This window comes from Mus musculus, chromosome 4, assembly GCF_000001635.26.
Source record: "Mus musculus strain C57BL/6J chromosome 4, GRCm38.p6 C57BL/6J".
In the NCBI taxonomy this organism is placed as follows: Eukaryota; Metazoa; Chordata; class Mammalia; order Rodentia; family Muridae; genus Mus; species Mus musculus.
Window position 1 is genome coordinate 81,374,731 of NC_000070.6, and position 22,530 is coordinate 81,397,260.

At 39.3% G+C, this 22,530-nt stretch overlaps 1 protein-coding gene across 10 annotated transcripts in view; it reads right to left on the reverse strand.

Moving 5' to 3' along the window:
• Mpdz (multiple PDZ domain crumbs cell polarity complex component) overlaps positions 1-22,530 on the reverse strand; it is a 164,399-nt gene that overhangs the window by 96,232 nt on the left and 45,637 nt on the right. For all 10 annotated transcript variants that reach the window (NM_001305286.1, NM_010820.3, NM_001305284.1 and 7 more), the window contains exons 4-10: positions 11,536-11,748; positions 10,434-10,573; positions 9,029-9,242; positions 8,578-8,706; positions 6,941-7,150; positions 3,627-3,741; positions 3,234-3,322 (exon numbers count right to left, since the gene is read on the reverse strand). In NM_001305286.1, coding sequence (NP_001292215.1) covers positions 3,234-3,322; positions 3,627-3,741; positions 6,941-7,150; positions 8,578-8,706; positions 9,029-9,242; positions 10,434-10,573; positions 11,536-11,748 — 1,110 coding nt within the window. The remainder of the gene's footprint in view (positions 1-3,233; positions 3,323-3,626; positions 3,742-6,940; positions 7,151-8,577; positions 8,707-9,028; positions 9,243-10,433; positions 10,574-11,535; positions 11,749-22,530) is intronic.

The following is a 22,530-nucleotide window of genomic DNA, read 5'->3' on the forward strand; positions in this document are numbered from 1 at the left end:
AAGCCAAGTAAACCCGTTCCTCTTCTGTCAGAACTCGGTCCAAGAATGGAGTCATGTGAGAATTCTTAGTACTTAGGAGAACACGCCAAGAAAACCAAGCAGAAGTCTTCTGACCTCAGTTTCTTAAAGACATTGAATTGTCCTTAGAATATGTTTTCCTGCTCCTCCCAGGTACCACCAATAGGAATAAGTTAACTGCAGATACTCATTATTGCTTGCTCTTGTTATTCAGTTAAATGTTTACACTACCACTGTATATGCCTCTGGATAAAACTGTTTTTGCCACATATGGTTTGTCCTTGTGATTGTATACAGCTTGAACTCATAGCAACTTTACTCAGGAGGCCTCTCTTAATTCTCGGAGTACAAAGCCGGGTACCACTGGGAGGCAGAGGCAGGTGGATTTCTGAATTCGGGGCCAGCCTGGTCTATAGAGTGAGTTCCAGGACAGCCAGAGCTATACAGAGAAACCCTGTCTCAAACAAACAAACAAACAAACAAACAAACAAACAAACAAACAAAACAAACAAAAAAAATTCTCAGAGTACAAACTGTCTGATGCTCTGAATAAATCTCACTATTGCATGAGACTTTAGTCTGCCTCATTTCACCCAGGTCCTACCACCTTTAGAGTGGTAAACACTCCCCAAGTTGCTTTTAGTCATGGTGGTTTCTCAGTAGCAATAGTAACCTTAACTAGGATAACTGTACAGGGATCCATGCTGTCTCTTCATTCTCTCTATCACTCTCAAAATAAAAACGGGGCAGTGGCTCATTTCCATTTGTGGTGAGACAGAGATGCACTGAGAAAGTCTTCACAGCTATTACCCAAGTAGGTGGGAAGCTCAACTTAATCTTTCAATTGGACTTCAAAAGATAAATAGATACAGTTAAGAATTCACAGCTCTAATGCCAGGAACACTCTGGGAGACATACTATAGACTTTCCAAGGACAGAGGTAATATTCCTTAATCTTTTTTTCCCTAAAATGTCATAGAAAATATGCAACAATAACAACAACAACAAAATTTACCAATTAGCTTCTTCTACTCATCAAATTCTTGGTGGTAAGTGTTTCCGACTGGTTTGTAGCAACCTTTAGGGTTTTCATCATGTCCAGGAATCAGTGCCATACCGAATGACAATTCTCACCATCTGACTCCACAGCCCCAGAGCCACCACTCCCACCTGCATTTCTCTGACAAGTTTGGATCCTGACATTGGGAAGACACATTTGTCTCCAAACCTCGTTTATTTACGTTAGCACACTGTCCTCAAGACTGACTAAAGTGTAGCATGTGACAGAATTTCCTTGTTTAGCAGGAAAAATCAAGACATTCCATCTTTATACTACCTTTCTTGTTTAGCCTGCTGTCTACCAACAGGATCTGGGCTATTCTTTGGCTTGTGCTATGTGAAAAACAGTGTTGTGACAAAGGAATCTTTAATCAGTCAGCATTCGCCACCAATGTCTTCAAAATGATATTAAAATAAACACTGGCAATGAGAAAGATCTTCTAGTTACAGAAGTTGAGACAGAGAAAGTAAACAAACAGGTTTCCTACTGGCAGAGCATCTAACAGTCTTTAGTTTTCCTATGTGAACTGGAAATCCCTACGAAATCATATCATCTTCAGGTTTCCCTGTGTGGTTAACCTAAATTAGTTTCTACATCACAGAGCGGTTTGAAGAAGCTATTATCCACTGAAGAGCGGGTTAGTTTTCTCTTAACTACCTAAACTGGCCATATACGTAAAGCACTGACTTCACTACAATACCATAAGGACCAGATCAAAGACTTCTGGACTTATTTCACTCCTATATCCTTGTAGAACCGAAAGGAGCTGACCTACATGACAGTGTCATTCTGCAAGGTTTAAAGAAAATACCTGTAACTGAAAATCCGGCTATAGTAAACACCAGGTCTTCCTTCAGAATATACACAGGAAGATATACTATAATTTTAGTGTAACAAATTCATTATGACCATAATTGAAATATATCAATATATCAGAAATTATAATGAAATACATTTCTATTTTTGACTTAAGGAAAGTAAAGCTTCTATCCAATATTCCATTTAATTTGAAAATAATAAATTAGTGAATTATAAAGACAATCTCAAGCCACTAAAACTAGATTAAATGCATGGATCTGGAGTTGGGGAGATGGTTCATCAGGTAGAGTGCTTGCTGTGCAAGTGTAAGGACCTATGTTGGGATCAGAGTACCCATGTGAAAAGACTGGGTATGGTGGTACATGTCTATGATCCTATTGCTAGGAGACAGAGACTTGAAAGTCCCTGGGCCACAAGGAGGTATGGTACCCAAGGAGAGCTTGAGTAATGGGGGGGGGTGTATGAATGGGATTGGGAGGGGGACTGTAATCAGGATGTAAAGTGAATAAATATATTAATGGGGAAAAAAAATCCCTGGGCTCAGTCAGTCTAGAAAACTGGTGAACCTGTCTCAAAAATAAGGCTAGAGGAAAAAAGAAAACACAGTGTCAACCTCTGGCCTCCATATGTGCAAACACTAGCAGACAGACACACCTGTGTGCATACACACACACACACACACACACACACACACACACACACACACACCACAAATACAAACAAAAAATGTCAATGAGTGCAGTTCTTTACTAAGTAAAATCAGAATGCTGGGTTCACAGCTCAGTAGGTAAACTGAGTCTCAAGCATGAGGAGCTGAGTTCAGATCCTTAGGACCCACATAAAACCCAGGCACGGCTGTGTAGTCTTTAACATCAACAAGGAGGAGCCAGAGCCAGAGCCATGCCATGGAACTCACTTGCCTGCTAGTTTAGCCAACCAATGAGCTCCAAGCTCTGTGAGAATCACTGTTCCAATAAATAAACATAGAAAACTATAGAGGAATGCACCAAACATTGACCCCTGGCCTCTGGCACACATGCACTGTACCCACACATACAAATGCATGCATACCATATATACCCAGAGAGAGACAGACAGACAGACAGACAGACAGACAGACATAGATAACAAATTATTTCTTCATCACAAGATTTTATGATCTACATGCATATGTGTGGATGTGGCTCTAGGTTGTTCAACACAGGTTCTAGGAACCAAACTCAGGTCCTGTGGAAGAGTATTCAGGTTCTTAACCATGAAGCCATGTTTCCAATCTCTGAGAACATACTTCTTAATCACGAAAACTGCAAAAACTATTATTAAGTGTGTAACTTACTGCTATAATTTGGTCTCCAATTTGGATTCTTCCATCATGCTCCACAGCACTGCTTTTTGTAATGCTCTTTACAAAGATTCCTGAAGGCTCTAAGATTAGAAATAAGTAATTTTTTTCACTATTTATAAAGCACACAGAAAGAAAAGCCATCTTCTGCCTTCTACATAAAAATCCTAATTATGACTAAGTAGTGACAAGCCACACAGACATTTAGGACAAAGAATAAGGCAATTATTCAGCCTGTCATATCAAAGTCACCTACACCAAATTATTTCTAAGAAAGCTATCAACAACTTTGTTCAACAACAGAAAGTATATAATGATTGAATATCTTATAAGACAGATATTAGAGAAAATTGCAACACTTAGAAAATATTTAGGATTTAATATTACCTAATTTTTTATCTCCAATATAACCAGCAATGGTAATTCCTAGTCCTTGGACATTTTTAGTGAGTTCCACATCAAACGTCTCACTTTCATCATTTTTCTGAGTAGAAGCATCAACCTAAAGAAGTATCAATAAATATATCTTTAAATAAATCAACATGTAAGAAAGACAAAGGTTGAATTTTAAAGTCAAAGACTCCATTTCACTAAGGCATCTTTAACTGTGCTGTGCAACCTGACAATACAGACAGAACATTGCATCTTCATTCAGAAAAGAATGTAGAAAAGAAAGCTGAGCCTTACCTCATCAGACAAATTTACTATATAGACAAAATGTCAAAGATTAAATAGCTTCCTGTTAATAAAGTATTTTCAGATATATCTCTTTATTTCTAAAGGAGCTGGGATGTTTAAAGTTCAAATAAGTCATGTTTTAAATTGATATCAAAACTTTGATTTAGTGTTACCACTTAAATCTTTCTAAACATCACTTTCTAGACGGCCACCTACCAAGAAGAGTGATGACCAGCTGCCATTTATTGAACAGTGTCTTGAAATATACTTGGAATGTCTTCATTTTTTACTCCTTATAACAATCTAGAATTCCCTACATCATTTGTAGGCCAGTAAGATGTCCAATTTTATCGATCTTTCCCCAGAGGAAGGAGGCATATAAATGTTTCCAAGGACAAACATCTGGGGAGACAAAGCTCAAATTCCAACATCGTGGTTGCAGGGATCCTGTTCATAAATGATGTATAGTATGTAAGACTATACAACATAGGGCCTCAGCTTCCACAAGAGAGTTCGCACTGTTACCTACAATTTTTACTTTATTCTAACACCATGAATATGAGTGAGTCTATCCTGCAGCCATGTTATAAGTAGGCTGGTGACTTAGTTTTTAAAAAAAGTAAAGGGCATCAGGGATGGTTTTTACATTGCCCTTTTACATTGTTTTGTAAATTGAAGATACTCATGAAGAAAGGGTGCCTTTCAACATGGCATCCTCCCATTCTGGAATGATATCTGCAAAGAGCTTTCTTGGATCTAAGCCTTAATATATAATAATATAGTTACAATTAACTACATGTTGGACCACAGGTAAAGAAGATTCCCTCAATTAAGCATTAGTGAGCTGACACATGATGTTATCAATAAGCCACTGGTCCTATACATTGGTGTGATGTCAGCAGACCTTCCAGTCAACCCTACAAAAACCTCAAGGCAATGGGCTTTAATATAATACCCTTGCAGCTTGGGACTAATCATTGACACTTCCTGATTTATGTAAACAGTTATCTCACTGACAGACCACCTAAATGAAGTATAATTTTACAAGTAAAGTTGGATTTATTTTTCATTGCACATAATTATCTGTGCAAACTTCGCAAAAGTTTAAAGTTTAGATAATTACAAGAAAATGACAGGATAAAATCTGCTTCAATTGAAACAAATGTGTTTTCTATTTTTAATAAGTTATCCGAGTGCTATTTTAGAGGGTGGCAATTTGACTATCGAATGGTTTTAAACGGGGTACAAGCTTCAGAAATGATGATACACAGAGAATAGACACTGTCCTAAGCTTTCATTACATCAAGTAGTTTCTGGTACTGCATTCATTTATATATTGCTGAATAAAAGGTTTTGTTTTCCACAAAAGAATGGCATTTAAACACTTCCCTAAACAAGCTCGCTTTCTTCTCTCTGTAAAAATAGCAACCAAATCCAGTCCTAAAAACAACAGACTCATGAAAATCTCAAGAAGGCTAATAAAGCTTTAAAGGGTTTATGGAGGAGGTTAGCTTATTAACAAAAGAATTTACACCAACTGATTAGAGCAAGTTTAATAAAAGAAAATGTGGATATTTTACATGATGAAAAATGGATACAGGATTGGAATTTGTTGGAAAATTTATCTAGAAATCGGTAGAATTTGCTTCTGAAATGACTAAGACACTTTTGGGTGTTTTTGTTTTATTTTTTATCCATTGCAGTCTTCTGACCTTAAACCAACTGATATAACTTTTATTCTGTTATTTTTCCTGATATAAATTTTAACGTTCAAGAATTTTGAAAATTTCCAACTTCTTTTCATGTCAAATTTAGGACAAATATGGGACAGAACACTGATGAATCATGGACAATGTGCCATGGCAAAACATCGCTACTGTTTTAAGCAAGTATTTACAATGACAGTCACTCATCATAGATCTGTTAATAGTCCATAGCTTACACATATTAAAGAAATGACACAGGGATGTTCGTAAGCCTCATCCATTCCCGCCATCATGGCTCCCAATCCCCATCTGCCACATAAGAAACTATTTAGAGAACAGTTAATGAAAGATCATGATTAGAATGATGGCCCAGTTTACAAAGAGGCTTCTAAGTAAGACAAAGATAGACTTCAATATTATAGGCAGTTGAACAGTACAACACTAAAATTTCGTATGTGCTTCAAAATATCCTTATAAAATGGTTGCTTACAGAAAGTGTGAAATGATCTCCTAGAATCTTTAAGTGAGGAATTCTCAATAAATAGAACATTAGCAACTCTACACATGCTTTTTGTTCAATTCTTTTAATACATACAGGTATCAGTAAATCTAACTTTTAAATAAACATCTGAATACTGTTTGCTTAGACCTTTATGTAGAGGAATTTTAATACAGCAACATGGCTGCTCAGGCAAGGGTTCATATCCAAAGACCTTCTGTATTACAGTATGATCTTGATAAAATGCAGACATGTCCTTAGTCCACACCTTTAATCCCAAACAATGTAGGTAAGGTTACTTGGTGTATGGAAGCAGCTATGTTTGAACATGAAGACTAATTGAGGGGCAGACAAAGTGATAAATCAGAATGATTTGACAGAATGAGTCAGAGATGGGATATATCCAACTCTCAATAGAATACCACAAAAAAGTGAAGCTATTTAAGAGCAGTGTGGGGAAAGTCAGCTGGAGTCAGTGCAGGGAGTGCAGTGCAGTGGAGTTGAGTTTATTCCTGAGTTTATGAAGGTCACTAGAAGCAGTTAAAATCAGAGAATAAGGAGCCAGGTTAGAACAAATTGGGAGAGTTAGTTTAAGGCCAAGCACAGGGATTCAATGAGAGGCTGAGAGAAGCCAGATTGAATCAGCTTAGAGGGTGGGGGTAGTTTGAGCAGAACAGCTGAGTTGAACCAGTCAGCCAGAGTTCAGAAAGAACTAGAAAGGGTGAACTTATTCCGCAGTAAGCTTCAGAGACAACAATTACATCTGGTGAACAAAATGTACATTTACTCTTTTACATCAATGGTTTTCAACTACTTACTCGCATCTCTGAAGTAGAAGATGTGGAAGAGGAGAGGGTGATGCCCAAAGAGGAGGATGCTGGCGTTTCTTCTACAGCACCTCTGGCAATCATCAGCTTAACTCTATTTCCACACTGCCTAAGGACTTGTGCTACTTGCTCACTGCTCATTCCTGCTAGGTCAGTGTCACCAATCTTTAGAATGTGGTCTCCACTGCATAATCGCCCATGCTGATTTTAAAAAAGTATTCAAATAATTAGGCACTTCGATGATAACTGCAGTTGAAAGGTGTTAATGATCTAAAGACAATAATACAGATGCCAATAATAGAACATGTCCATCATATAAAGTTAAATATTAAATTTTGCTATTAACTGTCCTCTGACATCCAATGTTGTAAAAGCAAATGAAACTTACAGCTAATTTGTTAAGTCAATAGCTAATTTTTTTTTCCAGTTTGACTTCTAGTTAAAATTCACATGAAAATAAAGGATGGTTTTGTGTGATTTTTGGTTTAGAGGAACAAGAAAAAAAATCTCTTTAAGCATAGATAAAGTATGACATCATTGTGCAAATACAGCTCATATTGATTAGAATGTGCTATAGAACACAAGAAAATACAGGAATGTCCCTAGAGTTTCTATCTTGCCATCTCAATTATAAATACTGCAAAGAATGAATTTCCAGATAATATTCTAGTGAAAGGAAAATGAAAATAGAAGAGAGTGATATGAACAATATTAAAAAAAAAAAAACAACCTGAAATGACAGACTGCTCTACACTGTACATCACAGCAGTTACTGGTGTCATGTGACTGAGGAATACCCGGCAGTGGCTGATCCAATTAAGAATTACCTTTGACATTTCATTTAATTTTGGATTTAAAGCTGAATGTACTTGTATTTTCTAGTTCCTAGTGAAATATATATGGTTCGTCCTTTTCTCTCAAGAATGGGAAGTTCATTTGCTATTGCTAGAGGCCATCTAATACTTAAATGTTATTTTACTGTTAACACCATTACAGAGTTGTTGTTTAACTAAGCTTTCATTCATAAACATGAGGATATATGATGAGCTCAACTTCCAAGTGTAAGTTCAAATTATTAGTGAAAGCAATAGCCTTATAACCCTAAAAGGTTAAAAATATTAAACACAGATTTAAAAACACATCAAGTTCCTATACACAAAAATGGCACATCTTATATGCAACAATATATCAACAAACTAAATGAAAAATGGGCTATGTGTCATGTAGAAAGATGGCACCAGAGACCCAGCACTAAAGGAGCAACACGGTGGGTTTTACCTCAGTAATAATGCACTGTTTACATAATGTGCTTTTTGAACAGCTGCAAGGTTCACAAATATATAACAACCAAACAAAGGGTAGATGTTTCTCCAGGGACTGGAGCCATCAGCCTGGTTCCGATTGTGGTTCTTCTGGGTATGCAGTGCATTGCCTACAATTGTATTCTAGCAAAATCCATGTCTATGTTCAAAGTATTCTCTTCCAAGTATAGGAGAGTACTTAAAGGCCAGTCCAATAAAATGAAGGAGTCCTAATTGATCAAATTTTCCTTTTATTAAACAGAAAATCTCTATGATGAAGCCCCAATTCCGGGTTAACAACAACAGAGCAGCTCTGTAATAGCTCACCTGGTCGGCTACTCCTCCAGGCAAGATTGTCTTCACTATGACACCAGTCGCCTTTCCTCCTATGATGCCAAACCCCAGGCCGGACCCATCGTTTACCAGCTCTATGGTCTCCACATGCTGCCAGTGCATCTAGAAGGAAAGCTTTGTGGTGAGTGAGTGGTCTGTATTAAACACTAAGTTCATACAGACCCGTGAGCACTAACCAAATCAGGCTTTTCATTTAGTAGACTTGCCATTTAACAGACTGTTACCACTATCAATATGACCCTTCTTAAAGTTATCAGCAATAGACACCAAGTAGGAGTACATAAAAGAATAAGTATAAAAAGTCTCCTAAAACCTTAAAGCAAGCAAACCAGCAGGAGCTCTGGGGAAGCGGCAGACATTAGAGGTGGGCACATCTGAAAAGACCAGAGGTGGCACCTTCCGATCCTGGGCCTCTGCTACTCACTGGATTCGAGTGGGCTGAAATGGTGCTGGCTGCTGATGGAGAGCGGGAAATCCGTGGGCTGGAGACCGGCGGCAAAGATCCTCTGGCAATCACAAGCTGCACGGTGTCTTTGGCCTTCTGCAGGATGCTAATGGCCTGCTGGTGTGTGATCGTCTGGTCTAGGACCTGGCCATTGATGGCGAGGATCTGGTCGGTTTCCTTAAGTCTGCCATCTCTACCGAGGGAGGAAACGAAGTGGTGAAAAATGGGGATGTTCTCAAGGAAACGACAGTTCCTGTGCCCTGAAGTGTTCAGGCCACTTTAATCCTAGTGTAGAATACACATAGTTTTATAACTTGTACCTGAAACTCTACTTTTTAAAGTGCATGATTTGGCTCCCGTGCTTGTGGACATTCCATGCTATCTGAACCACTGACAACGGACTCTTTTCATCAACCACTGATAACTCACTCAATAACAGATGATCTTTTATGTTAAAAATGAAAATATGTATTTCTTCCTACTCTGACTACATTAATAAAACACAATTCAAGCTATAATGAGACAGGTCTAGTGATTTTTATTCAAAATGAAGTCCACTAATAACAATGAAAATGGTCCTGGAGAGATGGCTCAGTGGTTAAGAGCACTGACTGCTCTTCCGAAGGTACTGAGTTCAAATCCCAGCAACCACATGGTGGCTCACAATCATGTATTGAGATCCGATGGCCTCTTCTGATGTGTCTGAAGACAGCTACAGTGTACACATATACATAGAATAAATATTAAAAAGCAACAAAGATACATCAGCATCTACACAGGAAACTGTTAAAAGACTATAGTAAAATCATTTACTGAAGAAAATATCTAATAAAAAACCAATGAAAATATGATTACATTTGTTTCTTAACTTACTAAAATATAACTAGTTTATGACTATTTAAAAGCTACTCTCATGTATGTGACATATGCATGCATGTGCGTGACTGTGCCTGTGTAGGAAGGCCACAGGTAGACACTGAGGGTCTTCCTCTACTGCTCTACACCCCATTTCACAGTCTCTCAGAGAATCCAAAGCTCGTTTATTTTTGGCAACACTGGTAGTCCAACAAACTCTGGCATATGCCTATCTGTGCTAGCCCCGTACTGGGTTAGAGATGTGTGCCTCCTCATCTGGCTTTCTTATGAGAGTCTTGGGGATGCAGATACAGGTGCTCACACTTGCACAGCCAGAACTCCAGCATCTCACTCACCCTGTGACTCTCACTTGAATGGACTTGCTTTATACTGTCAAAGTAGGGCAGCTTCTAAAACCTGGCTAATGTCTGACTATTTCAGCTTTTTCTCTGCATTCATTTCCTCCTGCAGTCACCAAAACCCTTCTGTGTGTACATTTAGAAGAAAGAAGTCACTGCGGCAATCTCACCTGTGAGCCACACTGCCCTCCTGAATCTCCTGGACAAATATCCCCAGCTCGCCCCTGTTTTCACTTCTGAGCCCAACAACACTAAAGCCGAGGCCTCCACACGGAGGTTTAAGGAGCTCAAATATTTCCACATGGCGACCCTGTTCAGGAAACACAATAGAAAATAAAATCAAGAGCCAATTACTAGCTGGTGGCAATTATGTATATTTTTAATCTCAGCTCTTGAGACCAAGAGAGGAGAATAAGAGAATTGTGGGCAAGCCTGGGCTACATAGGAAAGGAACTAAACTAAACAAGAAACATTATTACTTGTGGCAGTTGTATTACTTTGATTATTAAAAAGAAGGAACTAGAGAAAGATCAGTTTAGTACTTGTCACTTAAAGTATAACATTTCATTTCTCCAGAAGAGTATTTCTGGATTATAGCACAAAATACTCAATTTAAAATGTAATCATTTTTCCAAATGATTAGCCTTGAAAATGTAAACATGTAAGGAACATTATACAGACTGAGCAGGTTTTATTTATGTACTTACGAACGCACACACGCGCGCGCGCACACACACACACACACACACACACACACACACACACACATATATACCCGGGGGGGGGGGGGCGGGGGGCGGTATTATGTGTCAACAAGATTCATGAGTGTTTTGTCCCAATCACCCTCTCCCTATAAACGGTCTTTCATCCCCTTACGTCCAGCTATGCTGCCTTCATTGCGCCTCATGCAGCCAGGTGCTCACACTACCAGCCAGGTATTCACAGTTTCTCTTTTATTCCTTTACCCAACATGTGTATGTGTGTACGTGAGTGTGCATGTGCATTATGTAATTAATAAAAAAGAGAGACCATTAAATTGAAAGCATTTGGCAGGAAGAAGGGAAGGATGAAATGATGTATTATAATCTTTAAAATTAAATAAAATACAATAATATGTAATAGAAACATCTGAACTAGACAAATTTCGACAAAAGTCTTTCATTATAAACCTGCTCAGCTGTTATAAATACTACTGCATTCCTCAGATTATCCAGGACTTGAAGACCTTTTTAAATCCATCCAGTGCTAGGTCATAGGGAGGAACACTCTTACCTGGGCCATATTTTTAATGAGCTGATCAAGTTCGTCACAGGTAGGCTTCCCATCCATGACAGCTGGAGCACCAGGTCCAGGAAGGGCTTCCAGGTTCCCATGATTTGGAGACAGCAGAAGTGACTCACTTTGCAGGTTAGAAATGACAGCAGAGCTGAACTGAGGAGTGTGGGCATGGTCAGCAGCTGCAGTTGCCAAAGTAGCAATGTTTACCTAGGAGGGTGCAGAGATCATTAGCAAGGATTCTAGTGTGTTTCCGTCATCGGCAGTGGTCCAGCAGTGATGGGAGAAGTGGGAGTGGCTTTGCAGCCACTTTCCTCTTTAACTTTAGGATAAGGATTCTCAAAACATTAACCTGCCAATCTGACCACCTCCTGCTATATCTACAATAACAACACCAAAAACAGATCTTCGTTTTGCAAAGCAGAACACTACATGGCTCCAAGTAAAAATAACCAAAAGCACTGTAGGCAGTCAATGCTAACTGTGTAGTGTGGATGGTTAACCCTTACTGAGCAGTGCAAGTAGCCACTCCTAACTAAGAGGTGTAGGCCGTCAATCCTACCTGTGCAATACAGACGGTCAATCCTTCCTGTGCAGTGTAAGCAGTCAGTCCTAACAGGGCACTTCTGCAAAGTTTTGTCTACAACGCTGTGTCAGGATGATGCATCAGTATTATGTTCAAAATAGCTCTGCCCTGTTCCTCACTCCCTCGGCTTTAGCTATGCTGACCTCCTCACGGTACCTGACGCTGCAATAAGGTGCTCCACACTACCAGCCAGGTAAAGACACTCACATCCCGTTCTTTACTTCACCCGTGCCTATCCAACCTATCCATGACAACCTATCCCACATGGAACCGGTGCTCTACTGGCAGCCCTTGCCCCTTCCCTTCACAGCCCTATTCTAGTTCCATACTGTTCCTGTGATAATAAAACACTCTGAACAAACACAACGTGGAGAGAAGAAAGGGTTCTGTGGCTTACATCGGGTCAGTACCCATCCCTAAAGGAAAGAGGGCAGCAGTTCCAGGCAGGAGCATGGAGGCAGGGACCATGGAAAAGGACAACGTGGGAGTTTGGTCTCTGGCTCAGTCTTTCCCAGGTTCATGCTTAGCTAGCGTTCCTTTACAGCTCAGAACACCAGCCCACAGGATGGTACTTCCTTCAGGGGTCTGGCCTCTTCTACATAAATTACCAATCAGGAAAATGGAGACATTCCCACAGGCAAACTTAATAAAGAGGAGTTCTCAATGGAGACTCCCCTTTCAGTGGATGCTCAGCTGTGTCAAACTGGCACTTAATGCTAACCAGGACATCACGTTCATGCTGTTGCTACACACCTACTGTGACAGCACTTCCCTTTTAGCCATTGGGAGGTAACTAAAATGTAAAACTCGCCAATGGAAGGATCCAGCCATTCTGTTTCCTTCAAGTGGATGTCTCTGTCCTTTAGAGGAATGCCTGGCCCAGAGCAGGCCTTCAATACATATTTGCAAAACAAACATTTCTCCCCACAAATCCTCCACTAGAGTCAGCTGCAATTCATAGATGATGGGTCAGACAAAGGCAAATGACTAATAACACTGTGTGACCAAGATGCTTTGTCATCATGCCGCTATCACCTCTGTGTGCTGCACAGAACACAATCACTTGAAGTACCACTCCAGGATAAAAACAAGATGTGAGGAGCATCCAGTGATGAACTCTGTGAAAATATTCTATACAGTGTCCCTAATCTATACACAAGTGTGTATACCTATCCTTAAAAATAAAGCAAGAAACGTACCTAGCCACCAAAGCTACCAAAATTGTACCATTATATTACCTATGTTTAGTCACCCATGAAAAAGAGGAAGGACGATTCTGGGAATTCTATCAAATGCTTATTTTAAAATCCACAGCAGGCATGATCAATTATTATTTTTCAAAAGCAAGCTTTTTTTGCCAAGACTGTTTTTTTGTTTTGTTTTGTTTTGTTTTTATCCCCAGCCATGGCAACTTCAGAGAAGTCTGCCGGCAGAAGACACGCTGCTCAGGTTGAAGCAGATGGCATAATAAAACTTGTGACAGGCTGAAGATCCCACACACTAGGACCTAATGCCTATGGTATGTTTGCATAGGGAAAAATATTTGGACTTCAGCTACAGTAAGCCAGAGTGAACAAACCCAATTCCAGGAATAGATGGTCTCGCTATAAGAAATTGACACTGAAGTACAAGCTCTGATGTTAGAGGACCAGGGTCAAGGGCGCTGAAAGACTAAAGTCTTTGGACAACAAGCACCACTGCAATGTAAAGTTATGTCTTAAGAATCTAATGAAGCTGGGGACTTCCCTGGTTTCTTGCCTGTTCCTGAAGTTTCATCTAAATGGAGTACCACAATTATCTACTTAAAACAGCCTTAAAACTGTAATTTAGTTATACCATCAAATGACTTGTTTTAAATTTGAAAATGTATATTCTTAGGAAAAAAACACAACCACCAAGACCTAAGGATTTCAAATGTACACCTAAGAAAAAATGTTTTCTCCCAAGCATACTAAACTTTAGTGTGTGTGTGTGTGTGTGTGTGTGTGTGTGTGTGTGTGTGTTTCAGCATCTTGTCAAATCTAGGTGTTTACTCAAAATCTACATCCAGAACAGCTCCAGAGAAGCAACCCACAGATGCTCTATCAACTCTCACAGACACAGATGCTTCTACTGGACCGGCTCCTTCCTGCCCACACTTGGTTCACCAGACCCTGGACACCAAGGAAACAGCCAAGTCTCCTAAGACTGGACCAACACCCCAAAGTCAGAAGGAAGTAGCTAAAATTCACAAGGCACTCTATTCCTGTCTCACTATCTCCTCTGTCTAAGCACAGACAAGATTAAACAGACTTTTAATATATCAAATACACAAAGCAGGATGAATGGTTATGGATCTGGAATGAGTTCAGAAACTTGTGAGCGATTATGATCAAAATATTTTGCATGAAATTCTAAAAGAATTAATAAAATTTTCTAGTATAAGGTACAAAACTAGAAGTATTTCATTGTATTTTTTTATTGCCTAGTGCCTGTCTACTATTGTAGGTTTTCCTTTTTTAATTAAACCAAAACAGATGAATGTTAGCACTCCTTCTAGGCTCTGCCTCACAGTTTCCTGGCAACAGCCAGTTAACAAAAGGGGCTGTTTGACCCCTCCTTGCTCTCCTACCCTCATATTCTCTTACTCTGCCCCTTCTCTCCCTGTCCTTGCTCCCTCTCTCTCCAAACCCATCCCCCCTCCACATGTTCTTGGCCAGCCTTTCCTCTTTCTCTCTCTATCTCCTCTTCTCCTCCCACCCCATGCCTTACTCTGTCTCTACTACCTCCTCAACTCCCCTTTCCATGCCCTAAAGAAACTCTATTCCATACCATTCTTATGGCTGGAACCTCAGAAGGAAGGGAAGCCTCTGCAAGGGCCCACAGAGGAACCTCCTTCCACCTCACCATACTGTGCCTCTGCCAAACAAATCCTTGGCTCTTTTTCTTTTTTACAAAGCACAGCATATTCATTCAACTATAAGATGAAAGCAGAGCAGGAATTCTAGCATGCTCTAACAATGAGAAGCAGAGCAGCAGTCAGAGCACACAATGAAGGAGAGGAATAATATATGAAAGCAGAGACCACTGCCATCTATCCACTGCTCCTGACTACAGCACATCACAGTGACATTGCTGTCATCCAAGGCAGAGAAAACCTGAACTTGTCACCAAAGAAGAGAAACCCCCTCTTGAGCCACAGATGAACAGAGTGACTAAAACCTAAGACATAAGCCAAGGACTGCACACTCCTGGGATATTAACAAAGGTCAGACAGGAGGGTCAGGAGTCAAGGGACTCTGTCTCTACATAAATAAGCAAATAACAAATAATAAAAACCTAACAAACAGGGCATAAAAAGTGATTGGTTTCAGAACACATGTATGCATACATACCTGTTGATTTAGATTTGGAGGGGGAAAAAAGAAAACAAACAAAACAATAAACGTGGGGCCAGAAAGAACCTAATCTTAAGAGAGTAGGTCCAAAATGTAGAAGGTCCATGGTTAAAGAATAGTAAACAAGGTTTAAAATGTGGTTGAATCAATACCAATTACTCAGAACAGCAAACAATATACACCTGTAGAGTCTGGAATATCTATGGAGATGCGGAGCATGCAGTTCCAAGAAGGGCAGGATGGGATAAAGTAGGTTGAAAGATGGTAAGTCCTTGACATCTTCCAGGCGGTGACAGCACTGATTAAACTAGAATGGAGGGAGTCAAGGACACATCTGACAGGACAAGGATACAAAATATCAGGAAACTAACAAGTCATTTGAAAATGAGTAAAAGCAGAAACATCTCACTAAATAAGAGGTAGGACTGGAAAACAGGCACAGAACGGTGTTCAGCACCACTAAGAAGAGTCAGTTAAAAGCATAAAAGTATCCATTATACTTCCTACATTAGGGAGGATGTGGAAAAAAACCTACATACTCACTGACAGATAAACTGGTAGTTTCTGGGGGAAATTATGCATGCACTAACCATACAACCTCGTAAGCATCATTCAGTAACAAAATCCTAAGCTGAAGGCTAGACATAGTGAGAATGGTACATGTCTATAACACAAGAAGCTGCAGCAGGAGGATTATGAACTCAAGAACAGCATAGGATATGCAATGGAAATCTGTCCCAACAACAAAAACATAACAGCAACAACAACAATCTACATTCAAAAAACACTCTACATAACTCCTCACAGTAGCAACTTTATCTATAAAAGCAATAATACTGGAAACAAAATTCCCATCAAGAGATATAGCCATAACATGGATCATTCCTTAGTAATAAAAAAGGAACACAATATTAATACAATTTGGGTGAATTTCAAGAGTGCTGGAATATATGGAAAAATAGTTTCAAAATGTTCTGTCTTTAATGATTATTTACTTTAAAAGACTCTTGATCTAATAAACATAGTAGCATTGTGAGATAAAATATCAGTATCTAAAAAATCATTAGTCTTAAAATATACCAACAATGCACTCTCATATAAATAACTTCAAAATATAGCTATAAACATATCTGATCAAAGAGAAAGACCTCCTCACCATAAAAGTTCAACAACAAGGAAGAGGGAAATCAGAGGTTATACGATACAATGGGAAGACCTCCTATGCTCCTGAATTGGCAAATATTATTAAAATGACTGTACTACCAAAATTTACCTACAGATTTAATTCATCACCTATCATAATTCCAGTGTCATATTTCACAGATTAAAAAAATGATTAACAAATGCAAACAAAGCCACAAAATCCCACAAACAACCAAGTAATTCTAAGGAATAAGGGCACTGCAGGACATTTTACAAGACCCAGCCTCAAGCTACACTGCAAAGCTATAGTGGTAAAGGCTGGCTGGTACTGGCATGCAATACCTTACTTTTGACAAAACAGACAAAACACATGTTGTAATAAAAAGATTCAACAAATGGTGCTGGCAAAACTGGATACCAACCTACAGAGGAATTAAATTAGATGTCTGCATTATACCTTGTACAAACATCAATTTAAATGAATTAAGGATTGTAGCAGGAATACCAACACCACCTCTATACAAATACCGGGAACCTGTGCAGCCACAAAAAGCATCTCCAGCAGGAGGGCCTAATTGAGGACTGCCTGAGAGACCAAGGACTGTGGTGCAGAGGATCTAAAAGAGATGCTTTCTTGAGACCAATGGGGTGTGGGTGGAGAGCAGTAAAGGAGCTTGCAGCAGCGCTCAGGTGAGCTTCCTTTGCCATTTCTCACCTGCTCCCAGAGTCTGTGTCTTTGACTCTGAAACACCTCACCTCCAACCCGCAAGGGCAGGCAGGGGCAGCAGGGAGTGTCTAGGGCACAGGCAACATCCGATCTTAATTTAAAGCTTTAAACACTGAAACTTCCAGAAGAAAACATAGAGAATATTCTTTAAGTATTCTGGGATAGGCAATATTTCAACAGAAACCAAAAGGGGAGATCCTTATTTTTAAATCTAATTAAAGAAATTGAGTTGGATGTTCACTGGTGAGACATTTCTAGGCAAAGGGAATGTATACTTTCTGAATGTTCTGAGATACAAACAGAATGGGATGCAGATCCATGGAAGGACAGCACTGCCACACACAAGCACAGTTTCACATGTTGTCTGAGACCTCCCTGTCATCCATTTAGATTCCCATTAACCATCAGATTATGTGACACTAGGCAGTGTTGGGGGGCAGTAAATGACAAATTTCTTTTCCCAGGCACAATGTTAAATATAAGTAAAACACTTTACTTAAAATTAACTGTGAAATTACTCCAAACAGCTTAGTTCACCCAACTACTGAGAGGGATATCTTTCTTTCGCAGCGATGAATTCTTAAGAGCAGAGTGGACAGTGGTCTAGAACCTCTAATTTACAAATATAGTTAAAATAGATTCTAACTGCCTTGGGCTGACAGACTTGACAGATGAGAAAATTCAAGGAGCCATTCTGAGTGGTGGAGATGGAAAGACTCTGCACCTGCTCCCATTAGGTCTGAGTGCTGAGTTTCCACGGCCTATTTCTCATCACACTCCCCCGTGCTAGAAAGGAGAAATTACCAGCTACAAAACTCAAGATGGAAGGCAAAGAACACTTAAAGCCTAGAGAAGGAAATGAGTTAAAGAGCATGTAAGACTCTTGACTTTTCCTTTCTGGTATTTAGTAAAATCTATACAGATAATCACTAATCTACCCAGCGCAGGCAGTGCTGATTAGTGACTTATTGACAGCATCAAGTACAAGACTGTAGAGGCGGTATCTATACAGTGTTAATTATTCCAAAGGAATGGCCACTTCACCAGTTATACTATTTCATAACATTTTAGTTTTCACTCAAAACTGCAGCTACAATGATTTTATTCATTCCTGAAATTACCAAAAAAAATATTTATTAAAAATCCATTCACTAGGTACACTAAACAAAACTGTGTGCTCAAGCGCACTGCAATGTACCCCATCTGACTATATAAATTAATTCATGTTCTGGATCTTTTAAAGGCCTCTCGAGTGAAAACACTGGGACTCCCCCCCACCCCCGCCCCTAGTTTCATAACATTTGTATAAAGCACTGAGTGAGGTTTATGAAGAAGAAACTGAAGTTTGAAGAGTCCCAACTGTGTTTAAAACTCTTCATTGCTGTTATACAAGAAACTTGAAGTTTGCTCTTTAAAGCCATTATGTTCTGGGTCCTGTGAGATGGCTCAAGAGGAAAGGAAGGGCGCTTGCCACCAAGCCTGATGACCTGAGTTCAATCCCTGGGACCAGCATGAAGAAGAGACAAGTTGTTCTCTGAACACCACATTCCAGATATGTACTGTGTATGTGCATCTGCACATATATAGCCAATGTAATAAAACAATTAAGTTCTATAATTAAGTGAAGCATAAAAGCATTTATTTTATTTTATTTTTTAACCTAGCCCTTTAGTTTCCACTGAGATTCTAATGTCAAAAATAATAGTTCTGTCTTGGCAGTGCTAGGCACTGAGCATGCAAAGCAAGAATGCATACCACGGTGCTCTCTCCCCAGCCCAGCTCCCATCTGCTTTGACCGTATCTCCACTTCTATTAACTTCTATTAATGGGGGTGGGGAGCATCTGTATTGTGGGGATTAAAGGAAGGATGACTTGACTAGAAATACTTCCAGCTCCTCTAACACAGATAACAGCCTAACTCCCCACTCTTTAAATCACTTTATAAAGGTTTGGGGGTAACTCTGTTTCTTTTCTTTTAGGTTGGTCTCTGTTGGGATTTTGAAATCAGAGTTTCACCCCTGGAGCCGTGTTGTTCAGCTCAAGCTGGATGCAAGCTCACGGTGCATTCAGTCTCAGCCACCAAATGCGGTTACTGTAGATGGCTCAAAAGTTCCTGATGGAGTGATTAAAGGGCCTTTAAAAATCTTCCTTTTAGTTCTTGTCTTTTTATTGCAGTGTCACATAAAGGAAAAAAGACCTTGGTGAAGGGATCAAGGAAACCCACTACTTTTGAACTGCAAGCTGAACTAGCCAAGTTTTAATGTGCATATCTAAAAATATGACTCAAATTCAAACTATGATTATGAATTCCTGATTATATGAAAGACAGACATCTCTTCAAAAATGAGCAAAATACAAGGGTCACTTCAAGTAAAATAGCTGACCGTAGTTACCAGTAAGGAAACTAGCACTTTCAAATGAAAATTAATTCTTTAGAGCCAATATCTGCCACCCTGAGCTTGACAGCATTCCATATAGAAGAGGTTTTTTTGATAAGTCTTAGATACCATTAGCAAGTACTATTTTTTAATTGCATAAATAAGTATAAATATTAATTTTGTCAATATCCAAATTTTCAAGTGTCCAAAGTAATATATTTTACCCAAGTATACTTGGATAAAAAACAGAAATAGAAATCATGACAAACAACTAGGTGTTACTGTAAAGAGTATTTATGAAATACTCTCGAGTTCCTGGCTGCAGATTCTACCTCACCTTTAGGAAACCATCAGGGCTCCTGGAACACCATCAAAGGATAATGGCAGGGGCTGGAGCTACGGCTCAGAAGGAAAAGCATTTGGAGCCCTTGCAGAGGACTTGAGTTCAGTTCTAAACACGCACATCACAGCTCACAGCTGCCTGAGTCCCCAGGTCCAGGTGATCTAATGCCTCTTCTGCCCTCTGTAGGCACTGCATGCCCATTCACACCCCAGCACACAGACACAAGTGCATAAAGAAGAAACAATAGATTTTTAAAATAAAAGTAGGATAGCTACAATTCTCTAAAAAAGCTATTTTCCTTTTGCAGTGCACATATCCACGAAAGGCCAATTTTTTCCCATATATATCAGGTAAAACCATAAATTCAAACAAACTAAATGCAAAAGCAGGTAAAAGAGTCCAATTTTCTTCTGAGCACAGTTTAAGGATTTCCTCATGACTTGAGGGCTCCATAGGATTATTTATTCTCAGACTGTTGTTCTGTGATTTTTTTGTATTGGTTTCTGTTACTGATAGGTTTTAGTAAATAATCTTAAAACACACACATATACACACACACACACATACTGCCACCACCACCTCAGCCATTCAGTCAAGAATAAGAGTAGAAAAATCCACAGAAAATATAAAGCAAACTTAGTTCCTCTCACTAATTTTTAAACATAAAATAGATTTTCTATAATTATTATATATGAATTAATAAATATTTAAAGCATTTCTCTAACGTTTATTATGGTCAATACTTGGGGATAAAATTTTAAAACATTTTATAGTTTTTATAAAAGATTTATTTTACTTATATGGTGTACATGTGTATGTGTCTGAGAGAGGATGTGTACTTGTGTGTACAGGGATCTACATCTTTGTAACAAAGGCCAGAAGAGGATATCAGATCCCTGATAACTGGAGCTGTCGGCATTTAAAGATACAGGTCTTGTTATACAGGTGCTGAGACCCATACTTTGGTCTTCGTGACTGCAAAGAAAACACTCTTACCTGCTGAGCCATCTCTCCAAGCTTTTCATAAACTTTAAAAATGCAAATCATCATGAAATTGAAGTTTTGAAAAGTATTGTCTTAGAACATTAAATGTCAGTATGGAAGGTTAGCAAATAAGACACGATGGCTAATATTTACTGAGTGCTATGAAAGCATTGGATTACACTTTAGGCCTTTCATTTCATTTGGGTCCCATTATTTAAATAATGGGAGAGATGCACTCAGTAAGAAGTATGGTGATGGTGGTGGTGGTAGTGATTGAGGTGGTGGTGGCAATGGTAGCAATGTGTGAGTGTGAGTGTGTGTGTGTGTGTAAATCATATGATTAAAGTCTTAAGATCACTTACTAAAACCTATCAGTAACAGAAAATAATACAAAATCACATAACAACAATCTGAAAATAAATAATCCTAAGGAACCCTCAAGTCATGAGGAAATCCTTAAATTATGCTGAATAATTATGGAGTCAATTAAACATAAACAACAGGGAGCTCTGCAGTGAAGACTTGGGTCCTGGCTTCAGCCTGCTGGGCCCAGATACCAGCTCTGCCATGTAACCATTTGGTGTTTCCACATCCTCCTCAGAACATGAGGAGCTCCGTCCCTTCTACAGTCTCACTCTAATGTGATGGTGACACGGAACTGTGCTGAGCGCGAGTCCTGGGGGAAGAAGACTCTGCCAGGCCATCATGATGATGACGGTGATAAGCATGATGATGACGGTGATAAGCATGATGATGACGACGGTGATAAGCACGATGATGACGGTGATAAGCATGATGATGATGATGATGACGGTGATAAGCATGATGATGACGGTGATAAGCACGATGATGACGGTGATAAGCATGATGATGACGGTGATAAGCATGATGATGACGGTGATAAGCATGATGATGACGGTGATAAGGCCATGGCACACAGCGCTCCGACAAAGTTTCTACACTGAGAAAGCACAGCGTCTCCAAAGGAACTCTGCTTACCTGTCTTTTCATTTTACAAGTTCATCTCTTGGGAAGGAATGATACATATTTAATGCAGAGCGTTCAGAATGTTTAATGGTATTTAAAAGTTCACTAAGTTTTCGTCTTGAGCTTGCGTACATATGGGGTTCAAAGTATTCAAAGATAATAGGCACAGTGGAGGATGTTCAGGCAGCCTGGACTCTGACTAACACAACGCCCTGTGTGGTGCATGCTAGTCCCATCTTAAGTCTCACAGCACACAGCAGTCAGAACACGTGCTTATGCATACCTCAGCAGAGCATTAATTCATTTGAATCTCGAGAGCTGTGTTTCTTCAGGCAAACTTTCAAGGGAAAAACATTTCAGGAATGTATCTTGACAAAATATATTACCATCAAAGTACGCTGAGATTGTCTACATCAAGGCAACAAAAGCACCAAGATTAAGTGAATGAATTCACTACCATGCCAAGG